General features: G+C 43.6%; 1 protein-coding gene across 1 annotated transcript in view; it reads right to left on the bottom strand.

The window, feature by feature from the left end:
• Positions 1-25744, bottom strand: part of LOC122734709 (voltage-dependent P/Q-type calcium channel subunit alpha-1A) — a 213052-nt gene that overhangs the window by 101009 nt on the left and 86299 nt on the right. Inside the window, exons 5-9 of the mRNA XM_043975723.1 lie at positions 12299-12402; positions 11876-11991; positions 8446-8502; positions 7335-7430; positions 3701-3910 (exon numbers count right to left, since the gene is read on the bottom strand). Of these exons, the coding sequence (XP_043831658.1) occupies positions 3701-3910; positions 7335-7430; positions 8446-8502; positions 11876-11991; positions 12299-12402 (583 nt within the window). The remainder of the gene's footprint in view (positions 1-3700; positions 3911-7334; positions 7431-8445; positions 8503-11875; positions 11992-12298; positions 12403-25744) is intronic.

The raw sequence follows: 25744 nt of genomic DNA, 5'->3' as shown, positions 1-25744 counted from the left end.
TCGTCTGCTATTAGAATGCAAGCATTTGCAAGTAGGGCTTATATTATTCTTTGTATTTGTACACCCCCCCCCCCGTGAGCCTAGCACAAAGTAGATGTTTAATGAATATTTGTTGACTAAAAGCCATGTAAAAATCCAAATGAAATTTTTAAAAATGATACATGGGAACTTAGAATGAATAAATGAATGAAAAAAAATGTACAAAGTGCTTAATATCTGACAAGGACTGTGTTAAACCTGGGTATACAAATACAATTGCAGGCAGTTCCTGCCCTCAAGGAACTTACATTCTAATGGAAGAAACTACCAGTATAAGGGACTAGTGGCTGAGAAGGGGCAGAAAATTATAGGGATGGTGAGTTGGGTCCTAATCTGACATGTGTAATCCCAGGAAAAACGGGAGAATTGATTCTATCAAGATTCCTAGGTTACAGAACTGGAAGGGGGAGGAAAAGTTGAGTGGGAAGACAAATTCCAAATTGCAGCTCCAGGGACGTATTTGTATAGGGGACTATAGAAGAGCTGGTGGGAGGGCAGGAAGTGAAGGATGGTGGGACTCTAATCCTTTCATGCTATGGGCTGAGAAAGGTAAATGACTGCCCAGAGTCATGCAGTAAGTTAGTTAATGGAGCTCAGGGGCCTCCAGTCCTGGGCTCTTTCTCTCGTACCCCAGGCCCATTCCTTGGCCTTCAGCAGAGCAGAAGCAGTCTTTCTCCTGGCCTCCTCAAACCAGGACAAACAAAGCAACTGCCTCGGGAGAATAACAGCGGAGCATTCTACTAACTCCAAAGCAGGAAGTAACGAATCCTCATTCCTGAGGAGCCTTCTGGGAGGCCGAATGGAATTACTTATGTTGGAACTGGGTCAGGGCCCTCTTCTTTCAGAGTTTCCTGGACCAAGCCAAGAGGGAATGGTGAGATCACAGGAATTGGGCAAGGGTTATGGATTAGCTGAGAGACACCCTTTCCATTAACTCTTCCTGCTCCCGGTGTTCACCCTGTTGACTGGGTATCAACTCTTCTCCCTCCCCAGGCCAAGGGAGCTCATGTCAGAAAGGCGGATCTTACCAACCTTGAACCTACCAGTTTACATTCATTTTAGCCTGGCTTGGAAGGGAAGCTGAGATAGAGGGGCCGCTTAAAGATAAAAGCTCAATGAGACTCCTTAAAAACCAAAGTCAATAGTCCCCTCTTAGTCTAGAACTGATTTCTTGGGGGGGGGGAAGAAAGGGGATTAACTTTCTTTTTTCCCTACATCTCTTACTCTGGTTTGGATTTCAAGTGCTTATTGATTGCCCAAAGCTCTTTATTTTAATTTTGGTCAGAGGTTTCTCCACCTTTCACATCTTTCCTTTTCTTGAGCATGCCTGGGTTCCTCTGTCTGCTAAATCCTGGCATGGAGAGGCCCATAGGCTCTCTAAAAGGGCAACATATCCCCGGATTGCTGATACAGCCTTTGGCTGCTGAAGCATCTGGGCTGAACTCCGGACCCGCTGGGCATAGACTAGAGGCTCTGCAGGGAGGACTTTCCCAGACTGAGCCCAAGCAATTGAAATTCAAAAGGAAAAGAAAAAGGAAAGTAAAAACTGAATAAGAGGTTCAGAGGATGCAGAGAAAGAAAGACAGAGAGAGAGAGAGAGAGAGAGAGAGAGAGAGAGAGAGAGAGAGAGAGAGAGAGAGAGAGAGAGAGAGAGAGAGAGAGAGAGAGAGAGATGGCACAGACAGGCTGAAGAAATACTAAAAATACAGGTCCCAGGGGGCAGCTAGGTGGCATAGTGGATAAAACACCGGCCCTGGATTCAGGAGGACCTGAGTTCAAATCTGACTTCAGACACTTAACACTTACTAGCTGTGTGACCCTGGGCAAGTCACTTAACCCTCACTGCCCTGCCCCCCACAAACATAAAAAACCAAAAAAAACACAGGTCCCTTCTCTTCCCCTACTCTTTTTCTCTTCTGTATTGTCAGCCAGTCCCTCACTTTAGAATCCTAGATGACACCTAGAATCAGGGAACTTAACCTTGAAGACCATCTAGTTCATTCCCTTTATTTTACAGATATTATATATAAAATGCCACAGCTATTATTCTTATAGTTGAGGAATGTGAGTTCTACTAAGGGTCTGTGACTTGTCCAAAGTATCAGAGCCAGGAAATCTAGGATTTATACCTAGGCCCTTCTGATTCTGAACCCAAGTCCAGGTCTTATTCCACTCTGTTGTGTGGAGGTAATTAGGGACCTGCCCAGGCTGATACAAAAAATAGGGCAGCAGAGACAGAGAGAGTGAGGAAGGAAATAGGCTGTGCTTTGACATGGCTCACTCTTGCTTCTTTTCTTTTTTTGCAGGGCAATTGAGGTTAAGTGACTTGCCCAGGGTCACACAGCTAGTAAGTGTCAAGTGTCTGAGGCCAGATTTGAACTCAGGTACTCCTGAATCCAGGGCCGGTGCTTTATCCACTGCACCACCTAGCTGCCCCTTCACTCTTGCTTCTAAACAAGACTGTTACTGGTAGGAGGAGGGGGAGCTATAAAAAAAGCTAGAGCAGGGCTTCTTTTTTTTTTTTTTTTTTTTTTTGTAGGCAATGGGGGTTAAGTGACTTGCCCAGGGTCACACAGCTAGTAAATGTCAAGTGTCTGAGGCTGGATTTGAACTCAGGTACTCCTGAATTCAGGGCCAGTACCTTAACCACTGCGCCATCTAGCTGCCCCTAGAGCAGGGCTTCTTAAACCTTTTCCACCCTCAACCTCTTTTTGCCTGAGAAATCTTTATGTGACCCCAGGTATATAGGTATATAAATTAGGTATACATGAACCTTTTACTGTTGCCAAATTTTTCATGATCTCCACATTCAGTTATGTGACTCCATATGGGGTCACGACTCATAGTTTGAGAAGCTTTGGGCTAAGCGGAACAACCATAATCAATCGATCTATAAATAAGCACTAAGTAAGTGCCTGCTGTGTACCAGGCACGAGTATGTAAGAATGAATGGTGTTATAGGAATAATAGATGTTTATATAGCTCACAAAGGTTTGCAATGTGCTTTAAAGATATTTGATTTAGTGGCAGCTAGGTGGCGCAGTGGACAGAGCACCAGCCCTGGAGTCAGGAGTACCTGAGCTCAAATATGGCCTCAGATACCTACTAGTTGTGTGATCCTGGGCAAGTCACTTAACCCTGATTACTTCCCTAGACAGTCTTATTTGATCCTCACACCAACCCTAGGAAGTAGGTCCTATTATAATCTCCATTTTACAGATGAGGAAACTGAAGCAGACAGCATTTAAGTGACTTTCTCAGGTTCACAATAGCCAGTAAGTCTCTGAGGCTAGATTTGAATTCAGGTCTTCCTGCCTCCAGGATCAGTGCTCTATCCACCCCACTACCCAGCTGCCTAGTTGTGAAAAACAGCACAAAGAATGATCTACTCATGAAGTCAAAGAAGGAAGGCATATGGAGCTTTTAAGAAAAGACAAAGGGGGAAGCTAGATGACGCAGTGGATAAAACACCGGCCCTGGATTCAGGAGGACCTGAGTTCAAATGTGACCTCAGACACTTAACACTTACTAGCTGTGTGACCCAGGGCAAGTCACTTAACTCCAATTGCCTCACTAAAAAAAAAAAAAAGACAAAGAATAGGAAGGCATAGGTGGAAGAAAAGACATTTTAGGAGAAAGAGAAGCAAGAGGACCCACTCACAGAGGAAGTCAGATAGCCAATCTGGCTGGTCGTAGTGAACAATAGCAACACACAGCGTGTTGAGAGCTACTAGACTGAGAACTGTCCAGTAGAAGGCCTGAGTTTTGACCATGCGGCGGATATAGAAGCGCATTCTCCTCTCCTTTTTATGAAAAAAAGTCGAGTTCTCCAGCTTGGCACTTTTAATACTGGCTCGGGCGAAGGGAGAACCTGCCAAGGGGAGAAAGGAACAAGTCAGGCTAGTCTCAGCAGGCCCTTCCTGCGGAGGAAACTAATCCATAACTCAGCCCGGGGCAAGGCTGGGGGCCAGAGAGTCAATTAGCCTGGACAGCAAACCCACCAGCCTCAGGGAATATTAACACCACCCCCCCAAACCCAACCTCCCCCTCCCCAGCCTCAGGCTCCTCCACTTTGCAGCTGTGACTCTTACTGGAAGGAGGTTTCCCCGAAATTAACAAAATAAAAAACAAACAATTATATCTCACAATGTCAATAATGATACCTTGCAGTTATCTGTCTCCTCAGACCATTTGCTTGCCTGCTTAGGTGGGGGCTGAGTCTGACTCTCTGACTCCCCCCACAAACTTCAGGGGTTTCTGTGGGGAACAGGTGTTGTTGGGCACAGCTCCTCGGGAAGGGGTTGTGGGGGAAATGGGGGGCTGTGAGAGAGGCATCACCCCAACTCCAGCCTGTGGGACAGCTAAGGGCCACAGTGAGTGAAGGTAAAAGGTAATCCTGCATGAAGGATTCTGGGTAGGGAGCATGGGTAGAATATCCTGCTATAGATATGGATAGTCTTGGGCTTTAGTTTAACAGACCTCTGTCTGACTTTGGAAACAACAGCATATGCCTAGTAGCCACAACACAGTGAATGCTCTGGGAACAAGCAGCTATGATCAACATACATGTTTATTTTCCTAAAGTTCTGAATTAATGATCTGGGCTCCTGCAATCTTTTGCTGAGTAGTCTGAGGGCAAAGGACCACCAACAGAAAGAAACAATGATGCTATGGTAAAGCACTCCATTAAAAAAAAAAAAAAAGGCAAAATGATCTCAGTGACTCAGATTTCATTCCCAGGCCCTATATGGGGACACCAACTCCTAAAGCTAAGTAAGTCAAGCCAACCAAAGACTCAAAAGCAATTGAAGTGGGGCTTGATGAGGTCAGGTACCCCAGGGGACCACAAAGTTGGGAGCTCTTTAAAGAGATCTAGAATTCAGGACTGGAGGCTAAAATCCTGAGAGCAGGATACCTCATCTGACCTCATGTAGGAGGGTGAAAAGAAGAGGGGAATTCCTGCCTTGGGTTCCCCGTATTTTTGTAGCCTTGACTTGCCTTTTGAGCTCTAGACCTTTATCTCCAATTGCCCTCTGACATTCATTTTGTCCCAACCAAATTTATGTCCCCTCTGCCTCCAAACAAACTCTTGGGGCGGCTAGGTGGTGCAGTGGATGGAGCACCAGCCCTGGAGTCAGGAGTACCTGAGTTCAAATCTGGCCTCAGACACTTGACACTTACTAGCTGTGTGACCCTGGGCAAGTCACTTAACCCCAATTGCCTCACTAAAAAAACCAAAACAACAAACAACAAACAAACAAACTCTTCTAGGTCTAGACTGTCCTATTCATTCATTCAAGAAATATTCATTAGGTACCTACTATATATAAGACAGTATAATAATTATTTACATTTGCATAGTCCTTCACAGTGCTCATCTATGTATAATATATGCAACACATATATCTAAACACACACACGTGCACACACACATATATGTGTGTGTGTGTATAGTCTGAATTATCACAACCCTATGAGATAATCAGGGCAGATATTATGTCCATTTTACAAATGAGGAAGCTGAAGTTCAGAGAATTTAGGCAATTTGCCTTAGTTCATATAATGAGTAAGTAGAAGAGGTTGCACTGGAATCTGGGCCTTCTGACACCTCATCCAATGATCTTTCCTCTATCCCATAGTGTTTCTCCTCTTGCTAGCAATTCTCTTCCTCTTTCAGTCATTCAGGTTCAAAGTCTCAGTCATCTTCATGATTCCTTGTTCCCTCCTGGTCAGTGTTACCAAGTCTTCAATTTCTCTCCCTCTCCCCTTAACTCTGACTGGCCCAGAGGAACTCTTGGGGGTTGGGAAAGGAACTACTGAGTTGGAATGAAACTGGGATTTGGGGGGTAGGGGGAGCTTTATGAAGAGCATATCAATAAGCTGACTGGGTGAAGGAAGTTCACTTGAGGACTTTCAGAATGATCTGAGTGGGAATCACTAGAAGCTAGCAGCTGCCTGTATTTGTATATATCTCATCTCCTTGGCCAGCTTTGCTGTTAGCACTTCCCTGATTAGACTTATTGTAAGTTCTCTGAAGGTAGAGCCCACATCATGTATCTTTGGATCATCCTCAGCACCTAATCCAGAATAGGTACCTGGCCAACATTTGTTAACTAAACTCATTCATGTTACTGACTAAGGGAACTGCTTGTGGAGGGAATCTCAGTCCAATTCTCTCAGTTGTATTCTGCCAAAGAACTTCCAACCCCATCTCTCCTTTCTCTCTTTATGTCTCCCTGAGTACTCCTTCTCCTCCTTCCCCATCCCAGGTTTCACAGAATCTTACAACCTCAGAGTTGGAAGGGACTCCAGAAGTCACCAAATTTAACCCAAATCTGAATTCTACATATTTGCTAAATCAATCATCCAGGGGCAGCTAGGTGGCACAGTGGATAAAGCACCGACCCTGGATTCAGGAAGACCTGAGTTCAAATCTGACCTCAGACACTTGACACTTACTAACCCCCATTGCTCTGCAAAAAGAAATTTTTAAAAATCAATCATCCAGTCTCTAATTGAAGACCTTTAGTGAGGAAGAACTAACCACCTCCCAAGGCAGCCTATTCCATTTTTTTATAACTCTGAAAGTTAAAAAACATTTTAAATTATTAGAAAATTTTTCCTTATGTGGAGCTGAACTCTATATCTTTGCCATTCTCAGTTCTGACTTCTGGGGCCAAGAAAAATACAGTTAATCCTTCTTCTATATGTCAACCCTTCTAATACTTGAAGATGGTTATTGTGGCCCTGATAAATCTTGTCTTGCCCAAGTGCATCATCCTCATGACACCTAGAATACTGTAGTATGGTCTGGTTTCCCCTCTCTTACCTCGCTTCTCTCCTCTGGAGAGACTCTACTTTGTCACTATCCTTTCTATAACGTAGTGTCTCCAAATAATCAAGGCACAGTTCAGAAGGTTTCTTACCTCCCTTGTACCTCTCTGAATACAGCCTAAAAGCTTTTTTAAAATCAGGGACCCAGGGGCAGCTAGGTGGTGCAGTGGATAGAGCACTGGCCCTGGATTCAGGACGACCTGAGTTCAAATCTGGCCTCAGATCCTTGACACATTAATAGCTGTGTGACCCCGGGCAAGTCACTTAACCCCAATTGCCTCACCAAAACAAACAAACAAACAAACAAACAAAACAAAATCAGGGACCCAAAGAATGAAAAACTTAAACCATTTGTTCGCCAAGATGCTGGTGGAAGGAGAAGGTACTAGGAGGATAAGTGCTATATTCTCCCAAACCATGCTTCTTGGAATGAGGATCTTGAGCAGAGAGGAAACACTCACCCACTGAGGCCATGTCAGCCAGCTGATCCTCGGCTTCTTCGGGGTTCAGCAGGTCTGTCTTGCTCTTCTTTATAGTGGCTCTCCGCAGAGCGCCAACAATAGGAACATGGCAAGAGAAAAAGACATTACCCTTGTTGTCCCAGCCTAGGCACTAAGAACTGGATGTTCTTAAGAACGGTTTTTCTTGAAGTCTCAGGTTGGGTGAACAGGGAATTTTGTTAGGGAAATTGCTTCTGCCCTGTTCTCTTTAGCACTTTGGCTGGGAAGCCAAAGAAAGAGTTGGGGACACTCACCTCAGCATCTGGGCCCAGCCCCAAAAGTGAGTTACAGAATCCCAGATTCTCTTGAAAGGGATCCCAGAGACAAGCTACTTCAACACATGCCTGAATATAACTTAATATAAAACCCTAACAGATACTCTCATTTGCTCAAAGGCCATTAGTAATAGGGAACTCACTACCTCCAAAGCACCCCATTTCATTTTTTAGGAATTCCAATTGTTAGGAAGCTTTTCCTTATATTGAGGTGAAATTTGCCTCCTGGAAGCTTCTCCCCAATGCCTTCTGGGGCCCAGTTGCACAAGTCAAACCTGGGGCACCTTAATATAATGACAGACAATCTTTGGAGAGAGTCACTTAGACTCCCACATGAATTACTTCAATTTTCATTTGCCAATTACGTATCTGATGAACTCTTCTTTGTAACTGACTGATACAGAGTCCTTGTTCTTGACTCTACTTCTTAGTTAAAAGAATCTTCCATTAAAAGAAGCTTTGTCATCAGTTCTGATTAAGAAGTTCCCAAATAAGAAGCTTGATTTGGTGGAGTTTCCCATTGTGGAAATCATGTAGAGCCAGAGCCAGAACCAGCATTCTGTATTTACAGTGCTGCCCCATTTGTCTATCACGAATTATCCTTAGGAGGTAGGTTCCCTTCTTTCTCCATCCCCACAAGCTAACTCTCATGATTATTAGGTTATTTTAGGCATGGCTCCTTGAGCATCTCCTCAAATAGCCCTTGGCCAAGAGTGGTCCACCTTAGAAGCCCCTATTCCCCAGTGTTTCCCTAGCATGTCCTCTATCACATATCATGTCAAACTCAGAGGAGTTACCATCAAAGGGGTGTCTCTGCTCGCCGTCTGTTTCATCTTCTGCTAGTATCACTTCTTCTGAGGGAAAAGAAGAACAAATTAACCTCCTGCAGTCAGACAGATGGAACTTCCCCCTCACAGGGCCAGGACCCACGCTTGGCCTGGAATTACATCCCAGATGGCCTGGGAAGGTTTCAGACCAAGTCAGAGTGGGCTCTCTTGGAGAAAAAAAAGCCTTCAGGGAATAAATACCACTGTCCTGGAATAACAACTGAGGGATTTCCAGAGTCCCCCTGCCTCCTTGGCTTTTGAAAGAATGACACAAAGGACTTTTTTCTCCAACACGAGTTAGTCTTCAGAGCTCATTTACTGTGGGAATAAAGGCCCAACCAGTCAAAGCACTACCAGTTGATTCTCATGGTCAAATCAAGTGAACAAGTATTTATTAAGTGTTTATTAATTGCCAGGCACTATACTAAGCACCAGGGATGCAAAGAGAACAAAGAAACAAAAAACCCAACAACCACACACACACACAGTCCCTCAAAGAGCTCAGAGACTAAAGAAGAAAAGACAACATGCAAACAGCTTTGTAAGAATAAGCTATATGCAGGATAAATTGGAGATAAGATAAGGCAAGAGCATTAAGGGGGATCAGGAAAGGCTTCCTGCAGAAGGTGGATCTTAGGTAGGACTTGAAAGAAGTCACAGAAACCAGGAAGTGGAGATGAGAAGGCAGAGCATTGCAAGCATGGGAAATAGCAAGTGAAAATGCCAGGAGTCAGGAGATGTATTGTATGACAACAGTGAGGAAGCTAATGCCACTGGATAGCAAAGGGACTAGAAAGGCAGGAAGAGGCCAGGTTATAAAGGGCTCAGAAAGCCAAACAAAGGATTTTATATTTGATCTTCTATATTTGGTTTGACATGGAGTCACTGGAGTTTATTGACTGATGTGTGTGTGTGTGTGTGTGTATGCGTGTGGTATGTTCAGATCTGTACTTTAGGAAGATCATTTTGACAGCTGGGTAAATGATGTAATGGAGGGGAGAAAGACCTGAGGCAGGCAGAACCACTAGCAGGCTATTGAAACAGTCCTGTGTCAGGTGATGTCAGCTTGTACTAGGGTGGTGGCAGAGTTGAAAGAGTGAAGGGGGCGCACGCAAGAGATGTTTAGAAGGTAGAATTAATAGCACTTGGCACCTGATGATGATTATGGTAGTAACTAACATTTCTATAGCACTTATTATGTGCCATGAACTGTGCTAAGCATTTGACAATTATCTCATTTGAAGAATTGGAACTGGTGAATGAAAGAGAATGAATGAGAACGGAGTCAAAGATGACCCATGTCATGACCTTGATAACCAGGAGAATGATGGTGTCCTTGGTAGTAACAGGGAAGTTTAGAAATGGGGGGGGGGGGTTGGTTTAGAGGGAAAGATAATGAGTTTGGTTTTGGACATGTTGAGTTTAAGATGTTACAGGGCATCTAGTTTGAGATATTCGCTGGGCAGTTGAGATTTGAAAGTGGGGGTCAACAGAGAAGTTGGTGCTAGAAATCCTTAGCAAAGAGATGATAATTGAGTCTATTGGATATGATGAGATCGCAAAGCCAATATTATGGAGGATTATAGAGGGAGAATAGGGCCCATGACAGAGCCTTGGGTGATGCCCATAATGGGCCATTCAGCATAAGGTTCAGATCTAAGCAAAGAAGACTGAAGAGTGGGTTACAAGCTGGAGGAGAACCAGGAGAGAGCAATGTTGTGTAGACCTAGAAAGAAGAGAGTATCAACAGTGTCCAATGCTGCAGAAAGGTCAAGAAGTGGGAAAACTGAGAAAAAGTCATTAGATCTGGCAAATTAAGAGATCATTGGCAACATCAGAGAGAGCCTATTTTAGCTGAATGATGAAGTCAGAAGTCAGACCACAGAGAATTAAGAAGAGAGCAGGAGGAAAGGAATTAGCACCTTCCATTGTAGATGACTTTCTCAAGAAGTTCGGTCATGAAAGACAGGGGAGATATAGGGCAATAGCTAGCAGATTTGGATCAAATGAGGGTTTTTTTTGTTTTTGTTTTGATAATGAGGGAGATATGGGTGTGTGTGTCTCCAGACAGCAGGGAAACAATCAGTAGACAGGAAAAGACTGAAGATTAGTAGAGTGTAGATGGGAGATGGGGCAGCTTATTGGACAAGATGAGATGGAATGGGATCATGTGTACATGTCGAGGGGTCACCTCTTTATGTGAGATGGGATGAAGGAGAAGACAGTGGAGGGAGACACTTGAGTATTACAAGATGAGGAGAAGAGGGGAAGAGGAAGCTTTGGGCAAATGACCTAATTTTTTTTTTTTCAGTAAAATATGAAGCAAAGTCCTCAGTTGAGAGGGTTGGGAGAAGGAGCACCATGGGAGGTTTGAGGAAAGATGAAAACGTTAGAAAATTTGCTGCAGTGAGTGGGATGGTGAATCGATTTGGGAGACATAAAAAATTGCCTTGAAACAGTGAGAGCCCAGTTGAGATTATATAACATAAATCTGGAGTGGACTCAGGCAATATTTTTTTTGTTTTTGTTTTTTTAATTCTTTGCAGGGCAATGAGGGCTAAGTGACTTGCTCAGGGTCACACAGCTAGTAAGTGTCAAGTGTCTAAGGCTGGATTTGAACTCAGGTCCTCCTGAATCCAGGGCCAGTGCTTTATCCACTATGCTACCTAGCTGCCCCCCCCCCCACATCACTTTTTTAAAAAATTAATTAATTTATTTTTTGCACAGGGCAATGAGGGTTAAGTGACTTGCCTAGGGTCACACAGTAAGTGTCAAGTGTATGAGGCCAGATTTGAACTCAAGTCCTCCTGAATCCAGGGCAGGTGCTTTATCCACTGTGCCACCTAGCTGCCCCCAGGCAATATGGTTTTGTGATTTCAACCAGTGGAATGTGAATAGCAGTGGAGGTAGCAAATAGGAGGAGAAATCCATGGCTGGGGCTGGCAGGGGAAGATTTCTGATGGGATTAGAAGGATAGTGTAGAATTGAACTAGTTCACTAAGAAATGAAGATGGGGAAGGGGGAAGGGAGAAGAGAGTAGCCAGTGCAGGGGTGATGGCCTGGAAAAGAACTGAGGACTAGAGGGATTGAAGGTCATGGTGAGGATGAAAAATGGACTTAGAGGGTGGTAAGGCAGTGGGAAAAACAGAATGATGCCAATTGTGATCAAATAAAGAAATACCAAATAATATATCATTTTGTAGTCTAATGAAGTGTCTTCAAGTCAATTTTGTCTCTTCTTCCAGACCAATGTTCCCTGATTTTCCCAGTCAAGGCCATCTGTCTACCCCTCCTCTCTGAGGTTCCCATCCTGGTGTTATCTTAGAGAAGCTCAGACCCAGGCTTCCTGGTCAATCTGCATCCACAGTGTGGCCTAGGTGCTGGAAGGTTAAAGCCTCACCTGCTTTGGAGATCCATTCCATGTAGCCATTGAGTTCCCTCTCTATCTGTTGCTGCCGTCTTAGCTTCAGAAAAGCTCGCCGATTCTCAACCCGCTCTCTTTCTTTGGCAAACTCCCTGCAAAGCACAAAGTCCTGGGGTCCATTGTCTAGCTTACCATGGATTTTAGGGCATCCTTGTTCTATCTGACTGTGTGAGCATGGAGGGAGTAGTAGAGTATCCTGTAGAGGATAGAAGTACTATAGGGTGAACACAGGTCCTGCTTATGTCTGGGGCAAATAGGTCACAGATACCACTCCCCTTGAACCTGGGGTCTTCAAGGAGGGAAGAGAAGTTATGCTCTTCCTGTTTGTTCCTCTTCTGACAACATGGGTTGGGGCTCAGATGGCAGAGAAATGAAGTGGCAGGGACAGAGTGGACTTACCCAGACAGTACACCCAGCACAAGGTTCAGCATAAAAAACGAGCCAATGATGATGAGGGGAATGAAGTACAACCAGTTCCAGGTGTTCCCTGAGGCATCATTGCTCTGCAGCAGGAGGAAAAGGGAAAGCAGAAACACTGAGTGAGACTCCAACACAGCTGGTGGTGGGGTAGGAGTGGAGGGCTTCAGCTCTCCAGGGAATTACATTTCTTTACCTCCCAGAAGACTGGGACTTCTTCAGCCCATAAATGAGAGTTACAAAGGACAGGCTCAACCCATAGGAAAAACCCCAGCAGGCTCCTGAGAGCCCTTCAGACAGTCCCAGAGGGAAAAGCTTCTCTTAGAATACTGGGGCACATGATTAAGCTGGGAATAAAGCAGATTCCAGGACGGCCAAGAGTGGTTAGGATGGAGCAAAGAGTGGTGAAATAAATGACATGCCCTAAATTCAAATAAATGGTGATGTCCTGGATGCACTGAGAAATCAGCTGCCTTCCCCCCAAGCCCTCACATTCATTCACCTTGCTCTGCACCCCATATGAGACCACACAGTCCTAGGGAGTCAGAACCCCATGAACTCACTCCTTCAGACCTATCATCATCTTCAATTACAACCTAAAGTAAGGCCAGCATGAAAAACCGAAGACAAAGGCTGAATGAAAAGCTTCCTTCCAAATCAGGAATTCTGTGGTCTCTATGGAGTTTTATTCTTCAAGCCAAAGAAGAGAGGTGTGTGAGAGGAGTGTATGTAAGAGAATGAAATAGAAGGGGGAGAGAGAGAGAAAAGAGGAGAAGAGAGAAAAGGAGAGGAGAGAGAGGAGGGGAGAGGAGAGGAAGGGAGGGGAGGGGATAGGGGTACACAGGTAAAAGCCAGAGAAGCAGGGAGGGTATTTTGGATACATGTGCAATTAAGGGAAAAGTGATAGAAGACAAAAGCCAGTTAATCTCAAGTATCCTATCTTTGTCTCACACAACAGTGAGATTCAATTGGAAAAACTCAGGCCCTGGGTAATCTTTCGGAGATTTTGAACCCTTAACTGATGAAGGGGACAGATTTTCCCTATGCTATGGATAGTGAAGGTTTTTTCTTGTTCTTTTGCTCAGACCTAGAATGGAAAAGGATTGAGAAGCCCCCTCCCTACCTCCACCACCATTATAACTCCCGTGGGGCTAATCTAGACATGAACTCAGGGCCAATGGACAAGTCAGGAGCCAAGCATCATATCCCTTCCCTCCTAGGGGACTACATATGTACCCATAATTTCTGGCAAAAAGAGGTGCATGTGTGAACTGAGATCCAAACAAGTGTAAATAAAAGGTTAGGCTGGGTTGGGACTCTGGGCTTCTCTCTAGCACCAAAATACAAGGGGTTGAGATGGAAGACAGGAGCCAGGTCGGTGCCGGGTTTCATTACAGGATTGGGAAGCAATTTACAAGAAATGTTGGCAAGGGCACTCGCCTCCTGTGGCTCTGGCCTCTTATAATGGTGACATGCATCCATCTTGCACTGATGTGTCAGGGAGGCTAGAGGCAGGCTTGAGTGCCTCAGTCATGTCTGGTTGCCCTTGGGCTCAGAATCCAGGCAGAATCTCTCAAATGTCAAACTTCCTCAGAGGAGGCCCTGAGATCCTCCTCCCATGTCACCCATGAGATTAGCCATTGAAGGCAGCAGCCTAGGAGAAGGGCCACATAGTTGCAGAATATTCATATAATGGAATATTGCGGTGCTGTAAAATGATAAATATGTATTTGTGAGTAATAGTCTATTGACAGTTATTAAGTTTATAGGTAGTTTAAAGAGACAGATACTAGATAGCTCAAGTGGCCACAGTTTCTGCCTCTGAGAGGTTGTGAAACTGAGTCTTGGACTATAACTTATCTTAAAAGCACAGTTTGGGACAAGAAGCCTTGGAGACCCCAAAGGATGTGAAGCAGGACTAAGGTCCAAGAGAACTGCTGTCTCCAGTGGGCATACACTTCCCCTTCGTATTACCAGAGGGAATGTCCCAAACAAGCCCAGCTTTGATGGTCAGGCCGGCCCCTGGGAAGAGGCTAATTCGCTGGGCCCTGATTCAAGCCATTCTCCCCCTCTCTGAAAGAACTAAAGGTTCATTGCCTGATAAGTATAAGGGGAAAGATGTACTGAGTGAGGCTGGTGCTGGCAGAGAGAGGACAAAACAGGGCCGGAAGGGAACCAGAGCAGTCTTTGTACTTCTGCTCATCTGTCTACATGAACTGCTGAAGATTTCTTGTTCCTATTTCTCAGTGCTAAATTTAGTCCAAGGGAGCAAAGCACCCACATGGGCTAGATAGAAGGCGGAAATCTTTGGGCTGCTGTAATGAGAGCTGAGGAGGCTGAGGTGGAAACAGAAGTAGGGCATGAACAGGAGCTGCCAGGGGCAAATCTGGGAAGTGGCTAAGTCCCATCCCCTCCCACCCCCCCCAGCCAGGAACACAGACAGCCCCACCATAGAGGAGTTCATTTATATTATCTCTTCCTTAGAGTTTCTTTTATCCAAAGGTTGGGAAAGCCAGAAATGTGACCACACAATCATCTATATGTTCCAAGGATTCCTGATCAGCTGAAGCCAGCAAGAGGTCCTGAGGCCAATCAAGAAGGTGACCAGATAGCACTTCACTCATCTGCTTTTTCCTTTCCCAGCTAAGGTGATTCGGTTTTATTTTCAGGTTGGCCTTAGTCTCTCATCTGTACAATGAGATGATCATTAAAGTAACTTCCAGCACTGATAGTCTATGACTCTCTACAAAAGGTGTTCCTTCTCTTTTTAACCTGGTCTAATTATTCAATGCAACCTATTAATCCAGCACAACCAGGAGAAGGTGAAGGAGGACAGGTTTTGATAGAGAAATCAGTTTTCCAAGGTGGTAGGAGTTTGAACGAAGGGAAAATATAAAAGGAAGTTCCCAAACAGAGAGAACTGTACCCACCACAGATACGTAACAGTTCATTAGCAAACACAGTTGCACCAATTTCCCCTCAAAAGTTTTCTCCTCTTTTTATAATCCAGGTAATGGTTGGGTGTATGGCATATGTTTTCACCGAGGGAGTTCTATGCAGATGGTCCCCTGGAAGCCAGGAAAGGTATCATCATGCTTATTGCCCACTGGGGTAAGGAGCTGGGCATGGCAGAACATGCTGTCTGAACAGAGAATGGGCTGTGGAATTCAGTGGAGCGATGCCTGTTATGATAATGGCTGTTAACAATAACAAGCAATGATGATGATACTTTAGAATTCTCAGTGCCTTTCAAAGATTTGATAAGTCTTTATAATCATCATTTCACTTGTTCTTATGCCATCCCTATGAAACAACCAGGAGAATGGATTCTTCCCATTTTATAGACAGAGAAACTGAAAACTAAGGGAATTTAACTCAGTCAGAGGAAGCTAGTGATGAAGTTGGGAAGAGAACCCAAGTGTTCTGATATCTAGACCATTGCTATGCCTACAATACTCTTGTTGCTGTTGTGCTGGTGTGGCTTACGACAATCACACAAACTCATAAATATAAACAATAAAAAACCCTAACAATTCAAACTTTTCCCACAGTACTTTACAATGTTTGGTGGGAGAAAAGATGCTGAGGCAACCCTAAAGTGCCTTCTGAATTGCCAAAAATTAAATTAAATTCTATACAGCCTGAATAAAAAAGATTGCCTCTTGATGGTGAAATTATCCAAATGTTCATATTTGCAGATGATTTTGTACTAATTGCAACAAATCCTAGAATGCTGCAAAGTTTTCTTAGTGGAATCCATAGCAATGTGAGAAAGAGTGGTCTAACTATCTACACTGAAAAAACTAAGTGGATGAAAAATATGTATGGCTTTTATACTATGAAACAGGCATTACAGTGAAGGGGCAGCTAGGTGGCGCAGTGGATAAAGCACTGGCCCTGGATTCAGGAAGACCTGAGTTCAAATATGGCCTCAGACACTTGACACTTACTAGCTGTGTGACCCTGGGCTAGTCACTTAACCCCCATTGCCCCGCAAAATAAATAAATAAGCAAATAAACAATGAGGTGGGCCTAGAATTAGTAGGAAGAGGAGATTAAACAGAATCCTGTCTGCTCACTCCTACAAAAGCCAATTTCTTTAACACCCAATATTATCCCAGGTTTGCTATATGGGAATCTTGCATGATACCACTACACCAGCAGCACAAGATTTGCTATGTGGCCGCACATCATAAAATATTATGAGAATTAAATTTACCAGTAGCCCAAAGGGTAGTGGAAAGATGGTGCAAATGGGTGGTAGGTAGTATGTTACTATTGAAAAGATACAGATGAGGAGTGGCAAAGAGATATCATGGAAGACATTTATGAACAGATAATGTAGTAAGAAGAGACAGTGATATAGTAAGAATGAGAAACAACAGATGAACAATCCAGGTAGTACACTGGTACGCTCTATACACATATATACATATGAATTATATACGTATATATTATGTATACATATATATGTATTTATCATGTTGCAGGAACCATCTAAGTACAGGAGGCCATGAGAAAATATTACCAAGAATTATACAGAATGAAAAGACATGGTGGTGGTAATATATCAATGGAAAAATATCCTTGCTGATGAAGTCAAGGATTTACCAAAGTTACAACAGTAATAGTAATCATTATAATAACTCTAAGCCCAGTACTATTTCCACCATGCTCCCAGCTTCAGATCTCTGTATTTTAGCATCTTCTAATTCCTTAAAAATCAGTAATCCCAGCATGGTTCCCCACCCTCTCCAAAAAAGTCACCAGAATATTTGGCTAACCAAAAGACTCCATTCCCCTGTCATTCAGGATGAAGGGCACAGTGGACTTGGAATCAGGAGGATTCCTGACACTACTCTTACACTTCTGACACTTAGTAGTTGTGTGACCATGGGCAAGTCATTTAACCCCTCTGAGCCTCAGTTTTCTTATCTGTCAAATGGGGATCATAATAGCACCTACCTCCCAGGTTCACTGTGAGGATCAAATGAGATAGCGATAATAAACCACTTTGTAGCCTTAAAGGTGCTATTTGCCAGCTATTATTATTATTATTATTACTACATATAGTCCTTATATACACTGTATTACATTATGTGAAATATTGCTAACCCAACTGACTAATGTCTTGATATGACTCCAAATAGACATCACCAAAATGCAATGATGTGGGTAAAAGGTTGATGTGCATATGTTAGCTGGAAAATGTTATGCCACCAGGCAGATGTTGCTGTCAGTTGGCTAGGCATCAATCTGCTTGACTTCTTAAATCCCTGATGGACACTATCCAGTGACCACTGTTTGTGCCAGGCTTAAAACGCAACACCCATACACACAACACACACCTATCTCTAAACACGCAGTGGAAATCTTCAAGAGGGGTTTGGCCCATCTCTCACCCTCCACTTTCCTTGTTACCACCTTCTTATTGTCTTTCTTTCCCCTTACCTTCTCCTCTTCTGCCTCCTTTGAACCTGCTGCTTGGTTTCAGAGTTCCCTCTGTGTCTGTGTCCTTCTACCTCTACAGAGTCTATAAACTTGGGTGGGAAAAATAATTTTTTGTCTTTATTTTTGTCAAGATCTCCCCCAAATCTAGCATTTCCTTCCATTATGAGGAAAACTATAGTAGTATTAAGCTTCTCCAGACTGTCAAAGGAGTCCATGAACCAAAAAAGGTTAAGCACCTCTCTTCCATCTGGATCCTGTTGACAATGGTAAGCTTTGAAAGAAGAGTTGTTCTGCTTCTTTTTTGACCTCCCACATATCAAGGGAGCATTAGCATAGAGCCGTAGGTATTAATTTAATATGGAAATCTCAGTATTTGATAATGGGAGGAGGAGGAGTGGGGAAGGAAGGGGAGCTCCCAATAGCAACTGAAGCTCAAGGAACAATTTCATTAAATATCCATAAATCTGGAAGGTCCTTTCCTTGTTTGTTAAGTGATTCTGGCTGATGAGTTTAGCACTCTATATTTACCTTCTGAGTGGGGACAGCCTAGAAAGAGGCAGTTCCAGTTTCACCCACACACCCACTGTCAATCTGCCTCACCCCTGTTTGCAAGGAACAAGTAGGGAGAGGGTCCCCTGAGGGGAGCTGAGTCAATCTCTGGTTTCTCTAGACACTGCCAAGTTGCTAGCTTTGGGCACATGTGGTGAGGGGGTTCCTGGAAAATGGGGACACCTGTCTGTCTAGAAACTATACTGTGCTCTAGCAGATAAATCTCTCTAGCAGCCACCAAGAGGGAGGCTTTATCCTGTGCTAGACCTGTCATGCCTCAGCTCTGGATCTCTCCATCCAGTTTATCTCCTCCCCTCCACTCCCACTTCCACCCCATAGAGGGTTTCCACATCTCCATTCTTCCCACCCTGTTCCTGCTCTGGCTCTGGAAGCCATTCCCATAGGCCTAGTTTCCTTAAGGACTTTCAGTAGGGAAATGTGCACCATGTAGCTGCAGTCACTCTGGACACTCAACCCATCAGCTGATACATGATAAAGGTCCATTGCTCTCAGGCCTCTTGGAAGATCTTTAGGAACAGGTAAAAAGCCAGAGAGGCAGTGAAATTCTCCTTAGAACTGAAGGGCCCTCTCATTCCTGCTTCCATGCCACGTATCTGGGACATAGGCAGGAATTTTTTCCTTTTCAAACAGAGCACCCAAGGTCCCTGGTAGTTGGTTGGGATGAGAACTTATTACAAAAATGTGCTTGTGGGGCAGCTAGGTGGTGCAGTGGATAGAGCACTTAACCCCAATTACCTCACCAAAAAAATGTGCTTGCTCTGAAGGTATATCACTAGAGAATGGGAATCCTTATGCCAGGTGAAGGGACAGGAAGAAGGAACACAATTGAGGACCACAAAGTTCTTTGGTTCAGAATCTTCATGGAAAGCCATCTCCAGCTGAATGGATCTTCTCTAGACATTGCCACTATGGGAACCCTCTCTTGCAAAGCCACCAATAAAGTGACTTCCTCTATTCCATGACATTCTGGGCTCTCTGAATCTTATCTGGGAACATGCTTTCTGTCCACTGCTGTTGTATTCTTTTTCTTTTTAGTCACTAGTGATCTTCAGAAGTCTAATGAGAATTCTGGCAAGGAGACAGTTTAAAATAGCAGCCCTAGCGTCCTGTTTTAAGCAGGGATCCTAATGACCATGGCCTTGGCCTTTCTAGGCCCACAGGAAGGTTCTCGCGTTGTATTCAGATCTCTTGTAACCTCATCAGAAGCCATTTCCTCCCATGGGGCACCCACTCAGTGAAGGGGAGTCTGTCTCTTACCTTGGCTGGGGTTCAAAGGAGAATATGTGTGAACCATTCTTTCCCGAGAGAGTAGAATTATTATCTATCCCCACCCATCCAAAGTTCTCCTACTTGGCCTTGTCCCACTTGGAATCCTAAGGACATTCTAGCAACAAAATCCAGAGCAACTGGCAGACTACTGAATTCCTACCCATCCTTCAAATCCAAAGTCAGATGCCACCTCCCTTAGGATCCCTTCCCTAATTCTTCTCATTGGCAATGTTTTTTCTTCCCTCACAGCCCACACGCCATGTTGCTTTTGCCTCTGTCATGCACTTGTCCTATTCTATTTAATACTACTGTCATCGATGCATGCATCAGAGCTCCTCACTAGACTGTAGGATCCACAAAAACAAATCTTGATTGAAAAAAAGGTTTTTGAACAGATTTACTATTTTGTTCCTTGTGGTTCCTTGCACAAGTCAGGTGTTTTGTTTTTGTTTTTTGTTTGTTTGGGTTTTTTTTGCCAGGCAATGAGAGTGAAGTGACTTGCCCAGGCTCACACAACTATTAAGTGTTAAGTGTCTGAGGTCAGATTTGAACTCAGGTCCTCCTGAATCCAGGGCCAGTGCTTTTGCCACTGTGCCACCTCGCTGCCCCCCTCAAGTCAGGTGTTTTTAAATGGCTGAACTAATAGATTCCATTCCATTCCATCCAAATCCAACAACTATTTATCAAGGACCTATAACTGTATAGCACTGTGCTAGATACTAGATACAGGAATACAAAGATCAAACAATCTAATCTGAGACAGCTGGGTGGAGCACTGGGGCTTGGAGACAGGATGACCTGAGTTCAAATCCAGCCTCAGACACTTACTAGTTGTGTGACCCTGGACAAGTCATTTAACCTCTATCTGTCTCCATTTCCTCAAATGTAAAATAGGAATCACAATAGCATTTACCTCGCAGGGTTGTCATGAGGAATAACAGATAATATCTGTATAGTACTTAGCACAGTACCTGGCACATAGAAGGTGCATAATTAATTCTTATTCCTTTCCTATCATTCCCCTTCCCTACTCTTGAGGAGAGTCCCCTGCCTGCCCCCCCCCCCGGAATACAACATTTATATATATATGTATATATATGTATGTATACATATGTATACACACATACATATATACATATACATATACATACATATATATATGTGTGTATATATATATATATATATATATATATATACAGAAAAGTAAATACAAAGTCATTTGTAGAGGGAGTGAACAGGAAGGGAGTGGGTGGTGGTCAGATAATGTCTGATGGATGCTCTTCAATGACTTTGACATGGAGGGGTTGGTCCTTGAGCTGAGCTATGAAGGATTTTAAAAGGCAGCCTTGAGGAGAGATGGGCAATGGAATGTGAACTACAGGAAGCACTAGTAGGCAGTAGAAATGTATGAAGGATACAATATGAAGTATAGCTGGGAAAGTTGGAGAGAAACAGATTGGAGAGAGCCTTAAGTACCATACTGAGGAATTTGGATTTTCTCTTAGAGTGAAGGAGTCATCAGCAGAATGATGGCCAGTCCTAAAATTATTTTGGCAGATATACGGAGGATAGACTGGAGAGTGGAGAGATTTGAAAAATAAGAGGCTATTATTACCATAGTCCAGGTGAGAAGCAATGAGGACCCTATTAGGGTTGTTGTTGTTTGTCCTTTGTTCTTGAAGAGGACCATGATATCGGGGTGATGTCATGACTTCCAGTGAATTGGATTTAAGTGAGGGAGGACTGCGTAAGGTCACCAGCCTCATTCTCTTCTCTAGAGCCACCTGGGTCCAGTGGTAAGATATAGATCAGGATAACTGGAAAAGGTCCTGGGGGACCTTGACTTTTTCCCAGGACTGTTTCTTTGAGGCAATACCCCTTCAGTGATTAAGGTTATGTATGAAATTGATGGCCCAATGAACATGGAGAAGGTGACAGCTTCAGGAGGTGTTGTGGTGATAGAATTGGCAAGTTTTCCCTACTATCTGCATGTAGGGGAATGAGGGAAAGGAAAGAGTCAATAATGATGCTGAGATTATGAATCTGGGGAAACAAAAGGATGGTAATAGTCTCATTAGAAAGTCTACGGAGGGAGCGGTTTATAGGGAAAGAGAATTAGTTCTGTTTTAGATGTGTTAAGCTTGGAGATGCTGAGTCAGAATCCATGTGAAAATATCCATCAGGATGTTGGTGATGGGGGGCTGAAGTTTAGGAGAGAAATTCAAACTGGATATAGAGATCTGGGAGTCACTTACATGGAGATGATATTTGAACCCAAGGGATATGGTATGTGAAGGTAAAGAAATGGAAAATTGAGGAGCTCATGTAAAAAGAATATATACATGTGTGTGTGTGTGTGTGTGTGTATATATATATATATAGATAGATAGATAGATAGATAGAGGGATAGAGAGATAGATAGAGAGAGAGAAAAGAAGAAGAAGAAGAAGAAGAAGAAGAAGAAGAAGAAGAAGAAGAAGAAGAAGAAGAAGGAGGAGGAGGAGGAGGAGGAGGAGGAGGAGGAGGAGGAGGAGGAGGAGGAGGAGGAGGAGGAGGAGGAGGAGGAGGAGGAGGAGGAGGAGGAGGAGGAGGAGGAGGAGGAGGAGGAGTCATCTTGTGGAGGGGAGAGAGACCTGGAATTGCAACTTAAGCCCCAGTAATAACCATTCTCAGCTGTCTTTTCTCTCTGTTGACTCTTGTTAAATTTGTAGTCCACTGAAACCTCTGGATCTTTTTAAAATGAACTGCTATTTAATTATGCCTTTTGCATCTTGTACTTATGCCTTTTTTGTATCTTCAGTGCTTAGCATAGCATATACTTAATAAATGTTTATTGACTGATTAAACTGACTTTTTGAACCATCCTTTATTCTGCATACCTATCCTGCCCAGCTTCTGTGATATAATAGGGCTATCCCTTCTGCAGTTCACATAAAGAAAGGGCAAATGGTCATTGACTCTAAGATTAGACTGTAAACTCCTTGAGGGCAGGGACTGTCTTTTGTCTTCTTTTTATTCTCAGATCTTAGCACAGTGCCTGACACTGGGAGACCTTGACTTTTTCCATATTCCGGGGGGTGGGGGGGGAACAACTGTACAACTGTAATAACTGTATATGACTGAATACGCAGTTATGAACTATTGCTTGCTGAACTTAAACAATTTTTTTCCACAGAGTTTGTCTGATGCTAGCTCATGGAAAGCATGAAAGTCATTCCATATTTGGTAAAAACCAAATACCTTCCAAGCTCAAGCTGGGACTTTGATGAATTTAACAAAAGAAATGAGCTGGCCCTCTGGATAAACGCTATCATCCAAAAAAAAAAAAAAGAAAAAGAAAGAAAGAAAGAAAGAAAGAAAGAAAGAAAGAAAGAAAGAAAAGGAACTCAACAAGATGTATAGTGTCATGCTAATGCTTATCTCAAGAATCATTAATAGTCAGCTTGAAAGAAGGTCTCCAGGGGAGTGCTCAGGGGATCTGTGGTTGGTCTTGCACTATTAAACCTGTTTATGAGTGATTTGGATAAAGGCATAGATGGCATTCTTATCAAATTTGTAGAAGATACAAAGCTAAAAGGGATAGCTAAAACCTTTTGATGTCAGAGCAGGCTCCAAATGAATTCTGATAGGGTTGAATCTAAAATTAAATGTAATAGGATGAAGCATAAAGTCTTACAGTCGCATGCAAAAGCAATCCAACTTCACAAGTACATAATGCAGGCATGGCTAAGTATCAGTTTAGAAAAAGATCTGAGAGTTTTATGATGAACTGTAAATTCAATGTGAACTAAATGTGACACAACAGTAAAAAAAAAAAAGTCAATGCATTCTTGGGCTACATTAAGAGAGGCGCAGCTTCTAGGAATAAGGAAGTTCTAGTGCCACTGTCCTCTGCCCTGATCAACCACCTCTGGAATATCACATTCACTTCTGGGCATCACATCTTTGGAAGTATTATAGATAAGCCAGAAAACATTCAAAGGAGGGCAATCTAGATGGTGAAGGGAGTCAACTGCATGTCATATTAGATGGAGGAAATGGCAATGTTTAGGCTGGAGAAGGACTGATCTGGAGGATGTGATGGTTGTCTCCAAGTTTTTGAAGGAACAGTGGGTTGAATTTGCAAAGAAACTAATTTAATGATACAAGGAAAAACTTCCTAATGATAAGAGCTATTCCAAAGTGTAATGAGTTTCCTAAGAAGGTAGTGGGTTCCCCCCCACCCCCCAGAATATGGAAGCAAAGACTGCATGGCCTTATTCCTTGAGCCCAAAGAGAGCCACAGCTGGAACGCGAATGGTGGGGGAAGGGTTCTGGAGATAAGTCTAACTGCTAACCAGAAAGCTGGTTTCAGAAACCATGTACAGCGCCAACATTCCAATGGGTTGGGGGCCCTTGGCCCAGCCCAGAAGTGGCTTTTGTTTGTTCCCAGATGCTTTAGGCAATGCCACAATTGCAACATATCCTTTGGCTTCTCCAACAGAGAGCCACTGTACCTCCTTGGGAGGGAGAAGTCGATGATGTCTGACACCTTTTCACAAAATCAAGATTTCAGATTTGGAAGGACTTCAGTCTTCAACCCATCCCTGAAAAAGACATGTGTTCACCTTGCCTTCCAGGAAAGTCTTCCAGCGTCCTTCAGGAAGGGTTACCCCCATCTCCAAGGTAGCACATCCAACTGTAGGATAGCTGTAATTGTTAGGAAGTGGGTTCTGATTTCAAACCTAAATTTGCCTTTGTGACTTCCACCCACTGCTCCTGGTTCTTTCCTCAAGGACAAAACAGAACAAGCTTAATTTCTCTTTCACAAGATAACCTTTCATCCTCATCCTACACTCACTGATTCTTCTGTCCCCCTGCCTAAATTCATGTGATTGGACTTGAGGTCCTTCACTATCTTGGTTGTCTTTCTTTGGATGCTTTCCAGCTTACAATGTTCTACCTAAAAATTGGTTGCCCAGAACCAAACCCAATACTTTAGAGACCATAATCTCACTGGAGACCCTGAAGATGGCTGGGGTACAAGCCTGGGGAGTTCTGTGGCAAGTGGCATATCCACTCTATAGTGGGACAGAGGAAAGAAAGTCTGGTTCACTCCTTGCTTCTCATGCAGAGAAGTTCAAGGAGCAACACCTTTGTTAAATTATTGCCCAAGAGTGCAATGAGGCTCCATACCGAAAGTCAAACCAACACAGCAGGGTACAAGGCATTGAAGGTGGTTACCTCCAAGCCAACCTTACTCCCAGCTTAGGCTTTGAAGACACCCCCAGTCTTTCCCTCCAGCAATAGAGGGTGGAGATTCTAAGTCCTAGAATTTTCTTAGAGCCCTTCTGAAAATCTAGCTTAGAATAGGAGTAAGTTTGATGATGCACACTCAATTCCTTTATGTCCTTACTCCATCCCTCTCCTCACATTGCATCACTGCTTTGGGTTCTAACTTAAGAATGACAATTGAGATGAAAGGCTTGCCTCCTGAGACCCGAGATGTGGAGAAACTGGCAGCTCAGGCTGAAGGCTGAATGAAATTGGGGGAATCAAAAAGACATCTCATCTTAAAGACACTGGAAAAGCCTAGATGTTATTAACTGTTTATGGTCTTAGCAACTCTTAGTTTAAACTTCCTGAGGAGGAGACTTCTGGTAACTTTCATTCATTCAGTGTAAGAAGATGCTCATGAAATATCTCCCCCTCAAGCAATCCATTTCCTGCCTGGCAAATACCCAATGCCTTCACTCTGAGCTTCCACAATTTTTTCTGCCAACACTTTGGACACCTGACCCCCAAGCCACTCAAAGTTCCCTTTCTATTATCACACACTTTTTTGGTCCCTCTGAAATTCCTGCCTGGGATTCCTCGTCTTCATATAACCTGTGGCCTCTGGGTTAAATGGATTTTCAGTTCAACTTTCAGGGACTTCTCCTATAGAGTCTTTTTGACTTGGGCCACCACAGAGGGTTTCTTCTGGGAATTTAATCTCCTGTCTATGTCTCCACAAAGAAGTGTAAGATCCTTCAGCTGTCATGCAAGCTCTACCTGACACATAGTGGGTGCTTGATGATGCTCGTTGGCTGACTGGCTGATTTTGTTTAAACTGAACCAAGCTGCAAAGAACTCCCAATGGAGCCCAAAGTCAAGGGA

Source organism: Dromiciops gliroides, chromosome 1 (genome assembly GCF_019393635.1).
Source record: "Dromiciops gliroides isolate mDroGli1 chromosome 1, mDroGli1.pri, whole genome shotgun sequence".
Lineage (NCBI taxonomy): Eukaryota > Metazoa > Chordata > Mammalia > Microbiotheria > Microbiotheriidae > Dromiciops > Dromiciops gliroides.
The sequence above is the reverse complement of the archived record's forward strand: the minus strand, read 5'-3'. Positions and strand labels throughout refer to the sequence as shown.